Here is a 17,657-nt window from a genome sequence, read left to right on the forward strand (position 1 = left end):
AACTTTACTTGAAGCTCAGGGGAGTAGATAGGCGTACTTGTGGTAAACAGTGTGCTGTATGCCCAATAAGCTATCTGATTATGTATATAGGGTATCATTTTAACCGGGACAAGTGAGAGAATAAATTTTGTGTTGTTTGACAACTGAGGGCTAAGTCATGTGATTTTTTTTACCGGAAAACTGAATGAAAAGCAATAAAACTGTTATTTTCATGTACTCTATACCCCTAAATAAATACTTGTAAAAAACAACAAAAGTGACAGCATTGAAAAGAAAATACATAGTTACCCTAGGGACTTAGCTTTTAAAATATGTATGCCATGAGAGTGTATTACTGTTAATCATGAAGATAAGGGCTTTTAATTACTGATAGAGTACAATGAGAAAACAAAAAACACAAAGCAGAAACTAATATATTATCGCCATACATTGTACTAGGAACATTATTTAAATGTTGAGATAACCAGGACAAATTAGCAAATACAATGTGTGGGTTTTACCTATGGTAACATTGTTTATTTGAAAACTATAGTGCATGGAAATGGAGAAATAGTGTATTTTTTCTTTTTTTTTCTCATTTTTCCCTTTAAAATGCACAGATAATAGCATAATTACTAAAAGCAAATATCACCCTCACAAAGCATAATTTGTGGCAAAAAAAAACAAGATATAGATCATTTACATCTGATGAGTAGCAATAAAGTTATTGGTGAATGAATGGGAGGAGCGCTGAAATGTGAAAATTGCTCTGGTTTTTAAGCAAAAAAACCCTGTGGTGCTGAAGTGGTTAAAAGGAAATAAATATGGCAGCCTCCATATGTCTCTCACCTCTGGTTCCCTTTAAAGTTTATGACAGGTGCTAGAAAATTGATTGGCTGAATCTTGGTGCAGCCCACAAAGTGGTTACCTCAGCCACCCATGTGTGACAGGTGCACTTCATTTTATTAAGCACCTTATTCTTCCAGCAGGTACTTATCGCCAAGGCATTACGATTTTCATTTTTGCCCAGCTGTAAAGTTTTCATATAAATGGAAATAACTTGGCTATTTTTAAAGGGTTTAAAAATGACCTTCATAAAGCAGATGAAGAGCTCCGGGGAGACAATTTTGTAAACAAGAATGTTCTTTCATGGAGAAAAATGTCAGCTTTACATTCTCTGTAATGTTTTAAACTCAACTGCAAGCAAAACTTTATAAATAACAGTCCTCCTGGTCAGCGAAATAAGTTTATGTCTCGTCTCCCCTGAATACCAATGCAAGGCTTCAGGCTGCTTTTATTGTCTTTTTTTTCCTCTTTGAATGGACAAATCTTTATACGTCAGCCCGCCACATACTTAAATTTTCATTCCTAGAAGCCAAGCCATGCAAGAAGAAGGATTTTCTTTCAAATAGCATCCCAAACTTAGGCTGTGTTCCCTGTGGAAGCAGGATGCAACAAAATGGAAAAGGCACGCCACACGTTGTATGACCTTTTGCGACGCATACAGTAAAGCATACAGTCCATTAAAAACATGCTTCACTGCCACTGTTTTTGTGGCGTTTTGCAGTAAAGCACTGCATGCAATGCATTGGGATGCATTAGATCTGTTAGATCGCATCACGCTGTGAACGTCACAAAGGTTTTGTGCCGTTTAATGCGTCCATTATGTCGCACTTCAATGTACCACAATAATGTAGCCTTACTGCTCTAAACACACTTAGTGTAGTTTGCCTTCTTAAAACAGATACAGGTATTTGTAATAATTCAGCTTTAATTGAATGACTGTGGTCTCCCACAATGCATCACTACTGAATATTCAAATTATCTCTGAAGCCAGGCTCACATCCAGAACCGCTGGTGTATAGCAAGCCTATAGCTTATAAAATTTACACAGCCACATCAACCCAACATGCAGACAACCTGTTTAAGACTTTTGGTCCTCCTCAGTACATGGTAGGGATTGATATGGCTCTATGGGATAGGGCTTGGACAAAATCAGGGCTGGATTTGTACTCAGCCGCCCCCTTCAGTATAGATAGCCAGATGAACCCCTCTAGTATAGGTAGCTCATTGATCCTTCCCTCCAGTATATGTAGCCAGATGTCGCTCCCCCAGTTTAGGTAGCCTGAAGACCCGCCTTTCCCTCCAGTATAGGTATCCTGATGACCCCTCCCCCTTGCCTCTAGTACAAGAAGCCAGTGGACCCTCCCCTTACAGTATAGATTGCATGATGATCCCCCTTCCTCCAATGTAGGTAGCCAAGTGTCCCTTGCCCCTACTACTGCCTGCTGCCTACCCGCCCTTAATCCTGTGGTGCCCTAGGCCATGGCCTATGTGGCCTTGGCTTAAATCCAGCCCTGGACAGAATACCCAAGCAGCTCACTTATTGAACAGTAAGGGACTATTCACACTTGCATGTTTGTACAATGCCCAGCCTCAGTGACATGCTGCATAACTTAGGAGTTGCAGGTGGCATGGTGGAACAGGTCTGAATTACTTTGCCGTGTGAATACAGTATAGGGACCAATAGGACAGCCTTTATTAGAAAACAATTTCCTTTTCACACTTATAGCAATAATGGTGATTGATTTGTATATTATTTTTCTGGATATAGCTCTTGAACAATTTTTTGATGCAGTTTTTATTCTAAGACTTTTTCTCACTATGTTCAGTTTATCTTATATGTTATATGTTCAGTTTATTGTCCCGGGCTGACAATGCTTTAGCTGTAACTAGCAAAGCACAACAATGCCTCTACTTTTTGAGAAAACTAAGGTGTGCTAACCTCCCACAGAAGCTGCTGATTAATTTCTACAGATGCACTATCGAAAGTGTTTTGACCAATTGCATAATGGCCTGGTACAACAGTTGCACCAAGGGTGGTAGAGAAGCCCTGCAACGAGTTGTTAAAACAGCAGAAGTCATTATCGCCACTGGACGACCATCACTGGAACTCTTGTATAAGACTAACTATATGAGAATTCCACAAGTCGATGTAGGATTGCACACCACGGTGGAGGTGCTGGGACCCATATAAGCCATACATAAAAATTCCAAGTTTTATTCAAACATCATGACACAAATCCATTCCAAATACCAACGATTCGTTTTGGGGCCCCGTGGGGTCCCCTTTGTCAAGGCAACGTCACCATTCTGTTTGTGTTGCCTTGACAAAGGGGACCCCACGGGGCCCCGCAACGAATCGTTGGTATTTGGAATGAATTTGTGTCATGATGTTTGAATAAAACTTGGAATTTGATTCCCTGAGAGTGCGGACCTTCTGGATTTTTATGTATAACTATATGAGAAGGGCCAAAAAACATTATCAAGGACAACACTCACACTGGAAATGCCTTGTTTGAGCTCCTTCCATCAGGTAGACATTTTAGATCAATCCGCATACAAACAGACTGAAAACCAGCTTTTTCCCTTCTGCCATATACTTGATAAACTCTGACTCCTGTCTGAAATACACTGTGTACAAATTAATATTTGTAGTACGTGGCATACTTGTATAACTTCTAATATTTCTACCTTGTTACTATCACTATGGTTTTCTCCTGAGTTATTACCTAGGACATAATTTTTATATTCTCTGTAAAATAACTTTTAAGTATTTTGTAATTAAAAAAAGTACCCAACAGTAGGTGAAAATGTACTATCAAAACTATTTTGAGTATTTGTCTGCATGCTGGTGGTTTAAACAGCATTTTGTGACAAGGACCCATATGTAATTCACTTTTTCTCCTGAGTTTTCTCCTATTTCTCCTCATTTTCAAACTTGTCAATAAAATGCCTTATAAAACATCAGAAAGCAAGAACATGCTAAAAGTAATTTAGATAGTACTTTTTAACATACTTTTTGTTATTTTTTTCAATTGCAAAGTGTGGAAAAAAGTGGTCTAAATAGAAAATGAAAAAAATCAATTGCATAGGGGCCAAGGTATGAAAATATAAACTTGGAGAAAACTAAGGAGAAAAAGTAGATTGCATATGGGCCTATGTTCCCTATATGCACCGTGGGGTTGTCATGAAAAGTATTTTTGTTGTGTCACATAATGACAATAAAGTTTTTGAATCTTGAATCTTTCCTCAGGTTTTCATCAGGACGCTTTAGTATTTTCACAGTGAAATTAGGCTTACACCTGATCTCAAGCTGAATGTTCTTTTCTTTCTAGAAATCACCTACAGCTGGGTTTTCAATGAGTACCCCTCTTTTGTGGCTGAAGATAGTCGGCGGTTCATCTCACAAGAGACGGGAAATCTGTACATCTCCAAAGTGCAGGCCTCAGATGTGGGAAGCTATATCTGTCATGTAAAGAATGTGCTTACCAACACAAGAGTCATGAGCCCTCCGACACCCCTCACATTGCGCGATGACGGTAAGTGGTCATTCCTATCCAACCTGATGAACCTGATGAACCATTATTTGTTTTTTGTATTATTTTCTTATCTAGGTCTTGAAATATTATGTCATGTCCATGCTGCTGTGAATCAAGAGCAGTACTTTTTCAAGGGCAGGTCTTTTACAATTCAACCACTATTAACTACTTCCGTACCAGCAGTCTCTGCCCCCTTAAAGAGGATTTGAGATGAAAAACTAACTATAACAAGTAACTTGTCTATATATCTTATCTAAAGTTTAGATTAGTTTTAGTTTATACAGCAAATCTAGCTGCAAACATCTTCAATAGAATATGATTATTTCTTTCTGTAATACAATGACAGCAGCCATGTTGCTTGTAAACATTACACAGAGGCAGGCTTATCTGCATCTTGAGCACAAAAACCTAATCCCTCCCCTCTGCCTCTGAAATCTCTGGCTAGTAATACCTCCCCCTCCTCCTGCCCAGACTGAGCTCCCATGAGCCCTTGCTACTGTCTAAAAATGCCAAGGCTCTCTGAAAACCTGTGGGTGTGGCTTATTTCGTTTATAGGGAATTTATTTGGCTTGAGGAATGCCCTATAAACAATAGGAAAGGAACACAATTATGCAATGAGTAAAAGTTCATCTCGGATCCACTTTAAGGACCAGAGACTGCTGGCACAGTAAAACAGCGCTTACCCACGAATCACCGCAATCATCTGCCGCTCCCGCCGTACACACCGTTCTGTCACTGCCGCAGCTCCCTCTCTCTGCAGTCCCTATAATGGCAGAATTGTGCAAGCAGGTCAGGAGCCGCTTTCATTGGCTCCTGACGCTGTCAATCAATCAATGTAAGCCAATGAGATTGGCTTACAGTGATGACAGGGTCAGGAGCCAATGAAATCGGCTCCTGACCGGCTCACATAGCTCTACCATCATAGAGATGGCAGGGCGAGTGATCTGCGGTGGGAAGACAGCAGCGCAATTGGCGGGAGCGTCGGAACCGCGTGACGATGAGTGTTGAAATCTACATCATGTCAGATCCACACAGCCACATGCAGGACATAGATTTCAACTGCTTCGGTCCGGAACCGGTAAAGATTGGTTAATGGGAGGTTAGGAGGAGCTAAGTTGAATTGCTTTGGGTCAAAAGGCTAGTGTTGTTTAGGGATATTGATTAGAGTAAGGTATTGCTTTGAAGGGCGACTATAGCAAAAAAAAAAAAAAAAAACACATATAAATATAAATTTTTCCCTGTGTAAATGCACTGTAAATGACTTTTTTCCTATGCTGCAGCCACTTACAGTAGGTAGTAAAAATTTGACAGATCTGAAAGGTTTTGGACTTGTCTATCTCCTTGTGGGAGATTCTCACTTATTTATTTAAAAAAAGAACTTGCTGAACGGCAGTGGTTCAGTCCAAAAAGTTGGCAAGCAAGTAGTAAAGCTGGTTGACAGCTTTGTATAGATCTTTTCCAGGGTGTTCTTTTATAAAGAATAAAGGTAATTCTGAGAATCTCCCATGAGTAGATGGACTAGCTTAAAATCTGTCAAATCTGTCAGCTTTTTCTACCTATTGTAAGTGACAGCCTCATAGGAGAAACGTAATTTATGGTGCGTTTTACTCTGGAAGAAGTGTACATTTTATATGCATGTATTTTAAATGTTACAATTTTTTTTGTGAGAATGCTTCGTTAAGGAGGTTAGGATTGAGCATCCAAGAAGTGGAGTTAGAGTTTCGTCAACATGTGGAGAATAAAGATGCCTGTTAAAGCGGAATATAACCCTGCATTTCAACTTTGCTCTAAAATATTATTTACAGCATATTATATGCAAAAAGCATTTTTTTTTTACTAGACCAGCATTGGAAGGGTTAAACACAGACGTTTCAAGTTCCGTGGAGAGATATGCAGAAGTTCAGATTGTTACATTCTATGTATCTATTGATAAACAGTTACACACTCTTTGGCAGTCCTCCAAGCTCCTTCTCAGTCAGAGAGATGAGTCATTCAACACTTAGATACATTTCTGTAAACAAAATGTATCTCTTTTCAGCTTCGGATGCGTCTGCAGAAATCTAAAGGAACTTTAAAGCCCTGTGTAACCCTTCCAATGCTGGTCTAGTAAAAAAAAAATGCTGGTTGCATATAATATACTGTAAATAATGTTTTAGAGCAAAGTTGAAATGCAGGGTTATATTCCGCTTTAACATTACAATATCCCAAACAATCAAATGTATGGTCGATCGGGTGCTGTTAAGGCTGCCAACTCAGTGATGAGCGATCGTTCTCTGGATTGTTCTGTTGATCTGAATTCCGGAAAGATTATTTTTGTCTGATCGGAGTGCTTATCAATTTCTAATCTGTTGGTGGGCCTAAATGATCGTTTCAAATCCAATGATCTAATCTATGATCTAATTCTAATGGTTCTAATGGTTGATCATTTGGGAAATTGGATCATTTATGGGCAGGGCACCTTTTTTCAAATGAGGGGAAATAAATCACTGTCAGACATGCTAGAAGGGGGAATGTTTAGGGTAGGTGGCACAGTAATAGGATAGCTTAACCACCAACTAAAACAATATTGTGAAACCAAGAATCCAAGTCACAAATGGGTTGTTTCTCCAAAATCTTGCGACCACCCCCAAACTACTGGCATGGACTTCTCAGTGACTCCTGGTGAGTCCATGGGGTAAGGACTCAGAAGTTATAGTTATTTTGGCCCCACTTACCCCAACCACCGAAAAGCATACTTTTGTCGGGGCTCAGCAGAGTCTTAACAGTGGCAGTGTGAGCTGCTCGGATGACAAGGAAAACCTCTCCAGCAGGGATGTCCAACTCAAGTCTTCAAGGACCAAGGTCCTCCCACATTTTTGGCACAGCTATAATTAATTGTTGGGACAGAATCATGAAAGGTGTGGTTCATCAAGTAGAACACATTTCTCCATTTCACTGTCCATCCTAAACACTGGCATGGATATTATGCAGGAGAACAGAGGCGCCAAAAGGATAAAAGGAAGCTAAATGAGCTTAAAAAACACATTCTTGGTAAATAGAAGAGGTAGTGGTGGACTTACCTCCTCCAAGTAGACACACAACGACTGTAGTAAAGACAGTCAATATATTTTATTTATGAACTCCAAATATGCAACGCGTTTCGCAGGATTGATCCCGCTTCATCAGGCAATAACAATGAAGCAATAGCATATGTGGTCAGTAGAAGAGCCAGGCACCTCTGGCTAGTGTTGGGCGAACAGTGTTCGCCACTGTTCGGGTTCTGCAGAACATCACCCTGTTCGGGTGATGTTCGAGTTCGGCCGAACACCTGGTGGTGTTCGGCCAAACTGTTCGGGTTCGCCCGAACTGCTGAATGCCCGGCCGAACAGGGCCCCTGTTCGGCCGAATACGGCCCCCCTATGGGGTCGCAGGCATAAGGGGGGAGCATGCCCCAATCGCGGGGGGGGGGGGGGCGGAAATTCCCCCCACCCCCTCCGCTAGCGCTCCCCCCTCTGCCCGCTTCCCCATACAAAAGTTTGACGAAAGTAAAATAGTACCGGTGGTGGTGGCTGGCTGCTGCAGTGGCTGGCTGGCACTATGAAGTGACTGAGGAAGAGGAGTCGGAGTAGGACGCGTTGAGGGAGGCCGGGCAGCGGGCGGTTCAGCGGTAGTACCCTTGTGGTACTTCCGCCCTTTCTCTGACCTCATGTCCTCTGCGTGATGACGCATACGAGGGTACGCGTGACGCGTACCCTCGTATGCAGAGAACGTGAGGTCAGAGAAAGGGCGGAAGTACCACAAGGGTACTACCGCTGAACCGCCCGCTGCCCGGCCTCCCTCAACGCGTCCTACTCTAAACTCTAAAAAAAGAAAGGTTGACTGTATAGGACTCCTAAAGGATGAGGGGGGGAACTCAATGGTGGATGACCAAGGTAAGGCAGAGTTATTAAATGCTTTCTTTGCTTCTGTCTTCACAAAAGAAACAGCACTGTTGCAAACTACAGAGGCGGAAGAGTCTCAATCTTCTAACTGTAATATTAAATACTTAACGCAGGAAGAAGTGAAGGCAAGACTAAATAAATTAAAAATAGACAAGGCACCTGGCCCGGATGGCATGCATCCTCGGGTCCTAAGGGAATTAAGTTCAGTTATAGCTAAACCCCTTTATCTTATCTTTTGTGACTCTCTTGCAACTGGCAGAGTCCCAGTGGATTGGCGTACAGCCCACGTTTTCCCATTATTTAAGAAGGGCAAAAAATCAGATCCAGGAAATTATAGACCTGTAAGCTTAACATCAGTTGTATGCAAACTATTTGAGGGGTTACTAAGAGATACTATACATGACTTCATAGTAGAAAATAATCGTATTTCTCAGAATCAACATGGGTTTACTAAAGACAGGTCCTGTTTGACTAACATGCTCAGCTTTTATGAGGTAGTGAATGCTAATATGGATATTGGGAATGCTGTAGATGTGATATACTTGGACTTTGCAAAGGCCTTTGACACTGTTCCCCACAAAAGTCTGGTGCAAAAGTTGAGGATGCAAGGACTGGGGAAGAGTCTGTGTTCATGGATAGGGAACTGGCTAATGGACAGAAAACAAAGAGTTGTGGTCAATGGATCGTACTCAAAATGGGAGACTGTTAGCAGTGGGGTCCCACAGGGGTCTGTACTGGGTCCAGTGCTCTTCAATTTATTTATTAATGACCTAGTGGATGCAGTAGTGAGCAATGTTGCTATTTTTGCAGATGATACAAAATTGTGCAGAATCATCAACTCTCAGGAAGATAGTGCCATATTGCAACAGGATCTGGATAGGATGGCTATAGGGGCACATACATGGCAGATGAAATTCAACGTTGACAAATGTAAAGTCATGCATTTTGGACGTACTAATAGACTAGCACCATACAAAATAAATGGGATACAGTTGGGGACATCAAACTTGGAGAAGGACTTAGGAGTACTCATTGACAACAAGTTAAATAATCGTACTCAATGCCAAGCAGCTGCAGCTAAAGCTAACAAAATTTTGGGATGCATTAAACGAGAAATAAAAACTCGAGATGCGAGCATAATATTGCCCCTGTTTAACTCTCTAGTAAGGCCACATCTGGAATATGGAATTCGGTTCTGGGCACCACATTACAAAAAAGATATTGCAGTTTTAGAGCAGGTGCAGAGACGAGCAACAAAATTGATACGTGGGATGGAAGGTCTCACTTATCAAGAAAGGTTAGATAAACTGGGTTTATTTAGTCTAGAGAAAAGACGCCTTAGAGGGGATCTAATTAACATGTATAAATACATCAGAGGGCAATATAATAGCTTGGCGGATGAGCTTTTTGTCCCTAGGCCTTCTCAAAGGACTAGAGGACATGATCTGCGCATGGAGGAAAAACGTTTTAGCCATTTATTTAGGAAAGGGTTCTTTACAGTAAGAGTGATTAAGATGTGGAATGCATTGCCACAGGAAGTCGTTATGGCAAACTCTATACCTGCATTTAAAGGGGCTTAGATGCTTTCCTTGCGTTGAAAGAAATCCATGGCTACAATTACTAGGTAATGCCTAATGATGTTGATCCAGGGATTTTATCTGATTGCCATCTGGAAACGGGAAGGAATTTTTCCCTTTTGGGGCTAATTGGACCATGCTTTGTAAGGGTTTTTTCGCCTTCCTCTGGATCAACAGGGATATGTGAGGGAGCAGGCTGGTGTTGTACTTTATACTGGTTGAACTCGATGGACGTATGTCTTTTTTCAACCAAAATAACTATGTAACTATGTAACTATGTAACTATGAAAGGTAAATGTGTGCATTGTCCTCTCAGATCAGGGCTGGTGCACTAAAAGGGAGATCAAGCGTTCATATGGAAATAAATACATTTTAAAAAAAAATCAGGAACTCAGATCTATATCTATAATACAAAGCATGGGTTTGCTGCTTTGAGCATCCTTACATATTTGTCAAGTATCTTCATAAAGTCTGGATAAAACAATGATATCATTCTTGACCTTCCCTTCCCAGGCTTGTAACATCCTGGCCATGCATTTTGTTTGTATGTGAATATCTGATCTATTGATGTGTACTTTTCTTAATGGCTCGTGATGATCATGTGCTAATGGGTTCACTCTTCCTGCCTGAGTAGGCTAATTGTGACCAGCCAATTAGAAAAGTACACATTGATCACCTGATAAATCAATTGCCTTTCCATGAACTCTTTTTGCAGGTGAATTGAACATCTCAACAGTTCTTACTCATACAATTAGACACTGACTTCAAAGAAACCTCAGGATTTTCTATCACATATACAAAATAAATAAAAAACTTCAGAGGCTTATGTACGAGGCCAAAATGGTGGTCTTTTGCCATGTTTGTAAGGAAGCATACACTGGCCCTATGCAATTAACTTACTTTTCTCCAAAGGTGCCTTTATATCTATCGATTTGCCCCCCCCCCATCAACCAAGCACCTCTGAGACATAGACACTTGTGGCTGTATGCTCCATCCTTTATTGCCTGATGAAGCATGGCCACACCTGCGAAACGTGTTGCAACTGTTTTTTGGAGTATATTAATAAATCTAAACCTTTGAAAATTGACAGTTTCATGTCTGCTTTGAGGAGGTAAGTCCACCACTGCCTCATCAACAATTTTAAAGTTTTTAGCATATTTTATTCGGTTGGCACCTCAATTCCTGCGATACCTGTGTCCACCCCTGGTGGAGGGGTGATATACCCCCTTCTTTCTGTTCTACAGAGAGCGACTTCTTAATATTGACTGAGGACAGGTCTTAAAGTGAATGGGAACCCGTTTAAGAAAAAAAAGTCAGATACTCACCTAAGGAGAGGGAGGCTCTGGGTCCCATAGAGCACTCCCTCTCCTCTCCCAGTCCCCGCTGTTGTGCTGGCTCCCACGTAGCGGTATTCGACCGTTTCAGTCAAATACTGCTGTCTCCCGGCCGAATGGGGGCTTCGCAAATGCCGGGCCGCTCTACACTGCGCACGCGCGCGCGCCCTCTATGATGCACTCGCGTGTGCGCCACCTGTCTTCGGGAGGACTCAGCTCCCGAAGACTTCCGAAGTCCCTTTGGCGGGGGATGTGTACGGAGGAGCCAGCACAGCACCAGGGCCACCGGGAGAGGAGAGGGATGGCTCAATAGGATCGAGCCTTCCCTCTCCTTAGGTGAGTATTTGACTTTTTTTTAGTTAAATCCCGGTTCCCATTAGCTTTAATCTCCCCACCTGCATTTACAGTAGTTGCCTATCGGGTAACCCTGGTTTGTGAGTATCAATTTACTTACTTACACTATCCATCAAATCTAATACATACTACACTATATTGAGCTCTCTATGTCTTTCTTTTTGTCTTCTCAGTTTAGGTTCTGTTTAATGCCACCTCATGCTTGTACACATGCATGCAGGCTCCCATGCATGCACACCCCACGTGTCCGTGTGTGCACAAGTTTACAAGTGAATGATTGCTTTATAGCGGTAATCATTCATTGAAAGTTTTTTTTTTAAAGTGTACAAATTTAAAGTGGCAATGGCCTCAATTCACTAAGCTTATCTCCTGTCTTTAATAACGTTTCTAGAGTGGTCACCATGGTGATAAGGCATGTCGTATTCAGGAAACCTTTTACCTCAGGCAAACCTAAAGTTACCTCTTCTGTCTTTAAGTTAACGCTTTAATCCTTAAAATAACTCCACAGTTAAAGACAGGCTGTTTATTAACTGCGTGCGAAAATAACTACAGAGGAGGTAAATTAACTACAGAGGAGGTAAATTAACTACAGAGGAGGAAAATTAAGGAATGAAGAGATAAGATAACTCTCTCACTGTGTGGAGGTAAGTTTTCTCTTGCCTTATTATCTCCAGCATGATCTTAGTGAATTGAGGCCATAGTCACATTAAATAATAAAGTAAACGGGAGAACTTTGGTCGGGAAGACCTTCATTGACATACTACTGTTTCGGGCAACTCCATTCAGTCTTTAATGATCCAAGTAGGAAATGACCTTGGCCTGACCTCTTAGCCTGATGTGGAATGATGGTCAAGCCCGTGTCCATCCATTGTGATTCATTGGACAGGTTACAGAGACAGATTTATGAGGCGCACCAATCAAGTCACATCCCTTTTATATTTCCATCTGTGAAAATAGAGAATGATATTAAATCTCTATGGCAGATTCTGCCAGATCCTATGAATTCCGCCGCTATCAGTCTCTTACTCCGCTCCGCACATCTCTCACAGGGAAACTTATCTTCATTGATACCAAACAAATTAAATAAAAACATCAAGAAAAATCCTTGGATGGTTTCCCCGTGAAATGAATATCTCGTTTGTAAGAATGTCCTTGACAATCATTCATTTCTGGCAATTCAATTTCACCTCCAGGAAGCTTATAAAAACAATTTAATACTTTACGGCAAAAGGATTAGAAGTTCCCTTTTGTAATAATGTATTACTATATTAACTTTTTCTTACCTGTTGGTAATTGTTATAAAGTGAATCCTATTTGGTGCCCAGAGGAGATAAGAAACATTTCTGTCTAATGAAATACATGCAGTGTACAGTCTATCTATCTATCTATCTATCTATCTATCTATCTATCTATCTATCATTATTATTTATATGGCGCCGACATCTTTCGCAGCGCGGTACAGAGTATACTGTCTTGTCAGTTAACTGTCCCTCAGAGGGGCTCACAGTCACAATCTAATTCCTACCATACTCATATGTCTATGTATGTATCGTGTAGTGCATTTATGAAAGTCTAGGGCCAATTTTTAGGAGGGAGCCAATTAACTCAACTGGTATGTTTTATGGATGTGGGAGGCAATCGGAATGCCCGGAGGAAACCCACACAGACACGCAGAGAACATACAAAACCCTTGCAGATGTTGCCCTGGCTGAGATTCAAACCGGGAATCCAGCACTGTAATCACTACGCCACCGTGCTGTCTATCTGTCTGTCTCGCTATCTATTCATCAATTCATACATCCAGTATCTATCTATCTATTATTTGTTGATTGATAGATAGAAAGACAGACAGATAGATATCCTTGCAGCGCTGGATTCCCTGTTCAAATCCCAGATATTATTATTAGCTGATTACTGTAATTAAATTTGGTGTATATAACAACCACTATTCTCTTCCTTGAAAAAATAAAAAAAACCTCACAGACAAGAGAGTCAATTACTGGTAAGTAGAGAACAGTGGTGTAACTACAGTTCATTGCCCCCCCCCCCCCCAGCAAAGCTTTGATGAGGCCCAATGCCCCCCTCCCTAATGTTTACACACCTACCCTTGGCCCCCTTGAAGGCCTTGGGGCCCATCTCACAAGGGTTATAAAACAAGTGTGGCCAACATGATCTTCACACTGATCTGAAGTATAGTCCCCTGTATCAGAGGAAGGGAGGGTAAGTAGTTGGGCCCCTCCCCAACAGAACTGGGCCCCTCTACCATGGCTGCTCCCCTATTGTTACGCCCCTGGTAGGGAATAACCAACAGACCATCCAGTAGCATGGCGGCATAGTGGTTAGCGCTCTTGCCCTGCAGTACTGGCTTCCTGGTTTGAATCCCATCCAGGTTAACATCTGCAAGGAATTTGTTTGTTCTCTCCTGTCTCCCACATCCCCCAAAAAAACATACAGATACGTTAATTGGCTTCCCCCTAACATTGGCCCTAGACTATGATACAGGCCCTACACAATACATACATAGACATATAACTCTGGTAGGGACTAGATTGTGAGCCTCTCTGATGGACAGTTAGTGACAAGACAATATAATCTGTACAGCGCTGCGTAATATGTTGGCGCTATATACTGTAATTACTTAAAGGGGCACTATGGCAAAAATTGTAACATTTAAAATATGTGCACACATAGACAAATAAGAAGTATGTTTTTTCCAGAGTAAAATGAGCCATAAATTACTTTTCTCCTGTGTTGCTGTCACTTACAGTAGGTAGTAGAAATCTGACAGGTTTTGGACTAGTCCATCTCTTCATAGGGGATTCTCAGCAAGGCTTTTATTCTTTACTAGCCGACCCACGTCGTAGCATACGCCGCATCTTCTATCTATCTAATAGAGTACGTGCCTCAACCTTAAAGCAAGAAGAATAAAGGTGGGTACACAAATCAGATAAAAGTCTTTGGAAAATCAAAGATCACAGACCAATTTTACCCCCTTCCGTGTAGTATGAGAGCCATACCTACACAGTCTATTCTATGGAGCTGAACTCCCCATCAGATAGAAATCTTTGCAAGATGCTGCACACAAAGATGCTGTACACATGCAACAGATCAGTATCTGCAAAAGATCAGTTCCTGCAAAAGATCAGTACCTACAAAATACATTCATAGTCTATATCTGCAGATCTCATACACACCTTGTTTAACGGACAATCATCTGCAGATCAGATCAACCAGGATGGATCTTTGGATTGTCGGGCGTTTTGTCAATGTTTGTATAACTTGTTTAAAAATAAATATAAAATCAAAAATGTAAATGTAATGCTCCTGGGAAAATAGGAGGAGCTAAAATACAAACATACGCCTAACTGTGTGAGCTTGTTTTCCGAGGTTTTACAGTACTGGTTTTCTGCTGGGATTCAAGGTTTAGGTCCGCTTTCACTTTGGTTTCTTCTACTCTGCGCTCTGGGTACTTTTTGTTGTTTCTCCCACTTACATTGGAACTCCCACTGATGTTGAACAGCAGTGTCGCTGAGGTAACCATTTTCTCTAGGGAGTTTCCGAAGTCTAACTCATTGGCCATGCTTAACTTTATTTGGGTAGGCAATGCATCGTAATATGCCTGTTTAAAATCAAGAGACTCCCAGTTAGGATTCCGATATGCTAAACTGTAAGAGTTTTTTAGCACGGAAAGGAATTCTCGGGGGCTCTGATCGGGTCGACAAGTAAGTCGATACACATCTCGTTTTGCTTCTGAGTTAGTGCGATACGACCCAAACTCAAGCTTCACTTCGTGTGCAACTGCTTGCCATCTAATGATACCCCGCTCTTTAAATGAGGTGAAATAGTGGCGGTATCTGTCATCAAAAACCCATGGGAGAAATCTGATCCTGTCTGCTTCAGACAGATTTAAAGAATCCATGGTGGATTCATATAACTCCAAGTGGGATGCGATTTGCGCTGAACCCTTTTTAGTGAACTTTGGCACAGCGGTGTTTAAGAATTTTATGATGCTGGCCGAGCTCTGCTTTTCCTGGGAGTACTGATTATTTCCCCTGCTTGAAACCCCTTTATACGTACCTTTCCCCCTTCTTGGGATAGGGCTGGATTTCCGCTTTCTTTCATCAGCCTCAAATTCATCTGAATCGATATCAGCAAGGGAGTCGTGACCTTTATGGGAATCATCATACCTAGGGGCCCTCATTTGCATATCTCTCTCTGGAGAGGAATCCAAATGTTGATCTTTAGGGACCCTTGTACTGTCATCGATTATGGTATTCATAGTCTTACATACCGTCTCCATACGATCCAACATGCCTTGCCATTTTAGGTCATATGGAGTGAGTACTGGCGGGCAAGGGCTGGATGATCTATCGAGTCTACCTGCCTGTTGGATTTTGAAGTACTGCTGTTGTAGTTCTTCAAAATCCTGTTTAAGTCTGCGATGCGCTTCACGATTCCGTTCGGCGTCTCTTTCCAGACTTTTGATCGCTACCTCCCTGTCTGAAATATCAATCATTAATTGGTCTCTATCAGCCCTTATAATTTGAAGATCTGATTCCACATCCCGTAACTGGGAGTTCAATGATTGGACGTTTCCCTCTGTTCCTTGCAATTGGGATCTCAACTGTACAATCTCTTTTTTCCTAGATTGTGCAAGAATATCTACCTCTAATAACCCATATAACACAGAGGGTAGGGCGCCTAACAACCTCTTCTTCAGTTCGGAATCCGAGGTTATTGTGATCATACATGAAAGATAGTGATCCACCATACCTTTAGATTGAAATATACAATCAGCTTCCTGTTTTACACTTTTCCTCATTCTGCCTATCCATTCATCTACTTCCTCATTATATTTTAGTTGTATAAATATAAATTCCACAATTTTTCGGAACGTCTGTTCCAAATGCAGTTCTGAATCACTACCTGTAGCACTCATGATTCAATAGCCAATGCAATAAAACCAGCTCAATAAAACGTTTTTACACTGTTTAAACCAGTAATGGAAAGTAAACGGATCTCACTAGGGCCTCCAATTTTATGTCGGGCGTTTTGTCAATGTTTGTATAACTTGTTTAAAAATAAATATAAAATCAAAAATGTAAATGTAATGCTCCTGGGAAAATAGGAGGAGCTAAAATACAAACATACGCCTAACTGTGTGAGCTTGTTTTCCGAGGTTTTACAGTACTGGTTTAAACATGCAAATAAATGTGGACCAATTTATAAAAATATCAATTTAATATCGAATAAATATTACAATATCAAAACAATATAATATTGCACTTTTGATATAAAACAAAACTCATAAGGTCATTCTTATAATAAGCAATGAGCTGGATAATAATTTCAGTAAAACATCAAAATGTTATTATACTTATTCACCAATACAAAAGGCTTAAACCAATTAGCAGTCAACTCAAATACAGTGCAGAGTTATGACTCATCAAATATGGCCGTCGGCCCTGTTACTCAATTTACCACAGGGTCTCTGGAGACAAAATGGATGAATTGAACGACAACAAAATGGCTGTTATCAAAATCAAAATGGCTGCTATCAAAAACAAAATGGTGGCTATCAAAAACAAAATGGTGGCTATCAAAAATCAAAATTGCGCAGTCCAAAATCAAAAATGCGCTATCCAAAATAAACTGGCTGATGTCAGCTATACCATTCAATATAACAAATTTAGGATGACTCAGTGGATCTGACGACTGGGCGTTGCCCCACAATCGCTATGCAATCAACTATAAATGACAGGAATTTTCCCACTGTCTATACTTTAACCTCCGCTGGCCTGTGATACTACACAGAGCAAGCGGGTAAAATACATATAATTTTGGAATAAGATATCTATTGAGTCGTCCTAAATTTGGCTAGGTGTGGCTTGCACATGCTGCGGCAAAGTATCAAAATATCTAGAGGAGGTAGCTTGAAAGGTCTAGTTTTTTTATCCAAGACTGAGTTAAACAGCCAGTTATCAATGAACATATGGTAGAACTTAGGTGAGTTGTTTCCAACTTGCAACTTTGGAAAAGCTCACCCCTTTTTAAAATATCAACCAATGAAATTCAATCAATACATCATATGTTCAGATATTCTGCGCTGTA

The 17,657-nt window shown here is 41.0% G+C and overlaps 1 protein-coding gene across 2 annotated transcripts in view; it reads left to right on the forward strand.

Moving 5' to 3' along the window:
- Positions 1–17,657, forward strand: part of CNTN5 (contactin 5) — a 1,437,092-nt gene that overhangs the window by 950,957 nt on the left and 468,478 nt on the right. For both annotated transcript variants that reach the window (XM_068266844.1, XM_068266845.1), the window contains exon 9: positions 4,158–4,361. In XM_068266844.1, the coding sequence (XP_068122945.1) occupies positions 4,158–4,361 (204 nt within the window). The remainder of the gene's footprint in view (positions 1–4,157; positions 4,362–17,657) is intronic.

This window comes from Hyperolius riggenbachi, chromosome 2, assembly GCF_040937935.1.
Source record: "Hyperolius riggenbachi isolate aHypRig1 chromosome 2, aHypRig1.pri, whole genome shotgun sequence".
In the NCBI taxonomy this organism is placed as follows: domain Eukaryota; kingdom Metazoa; phylum Chordata; class Amphibia; order Anura; family Hyperoliidae; genus Hyperolius; species Hyperolius riggenbachi.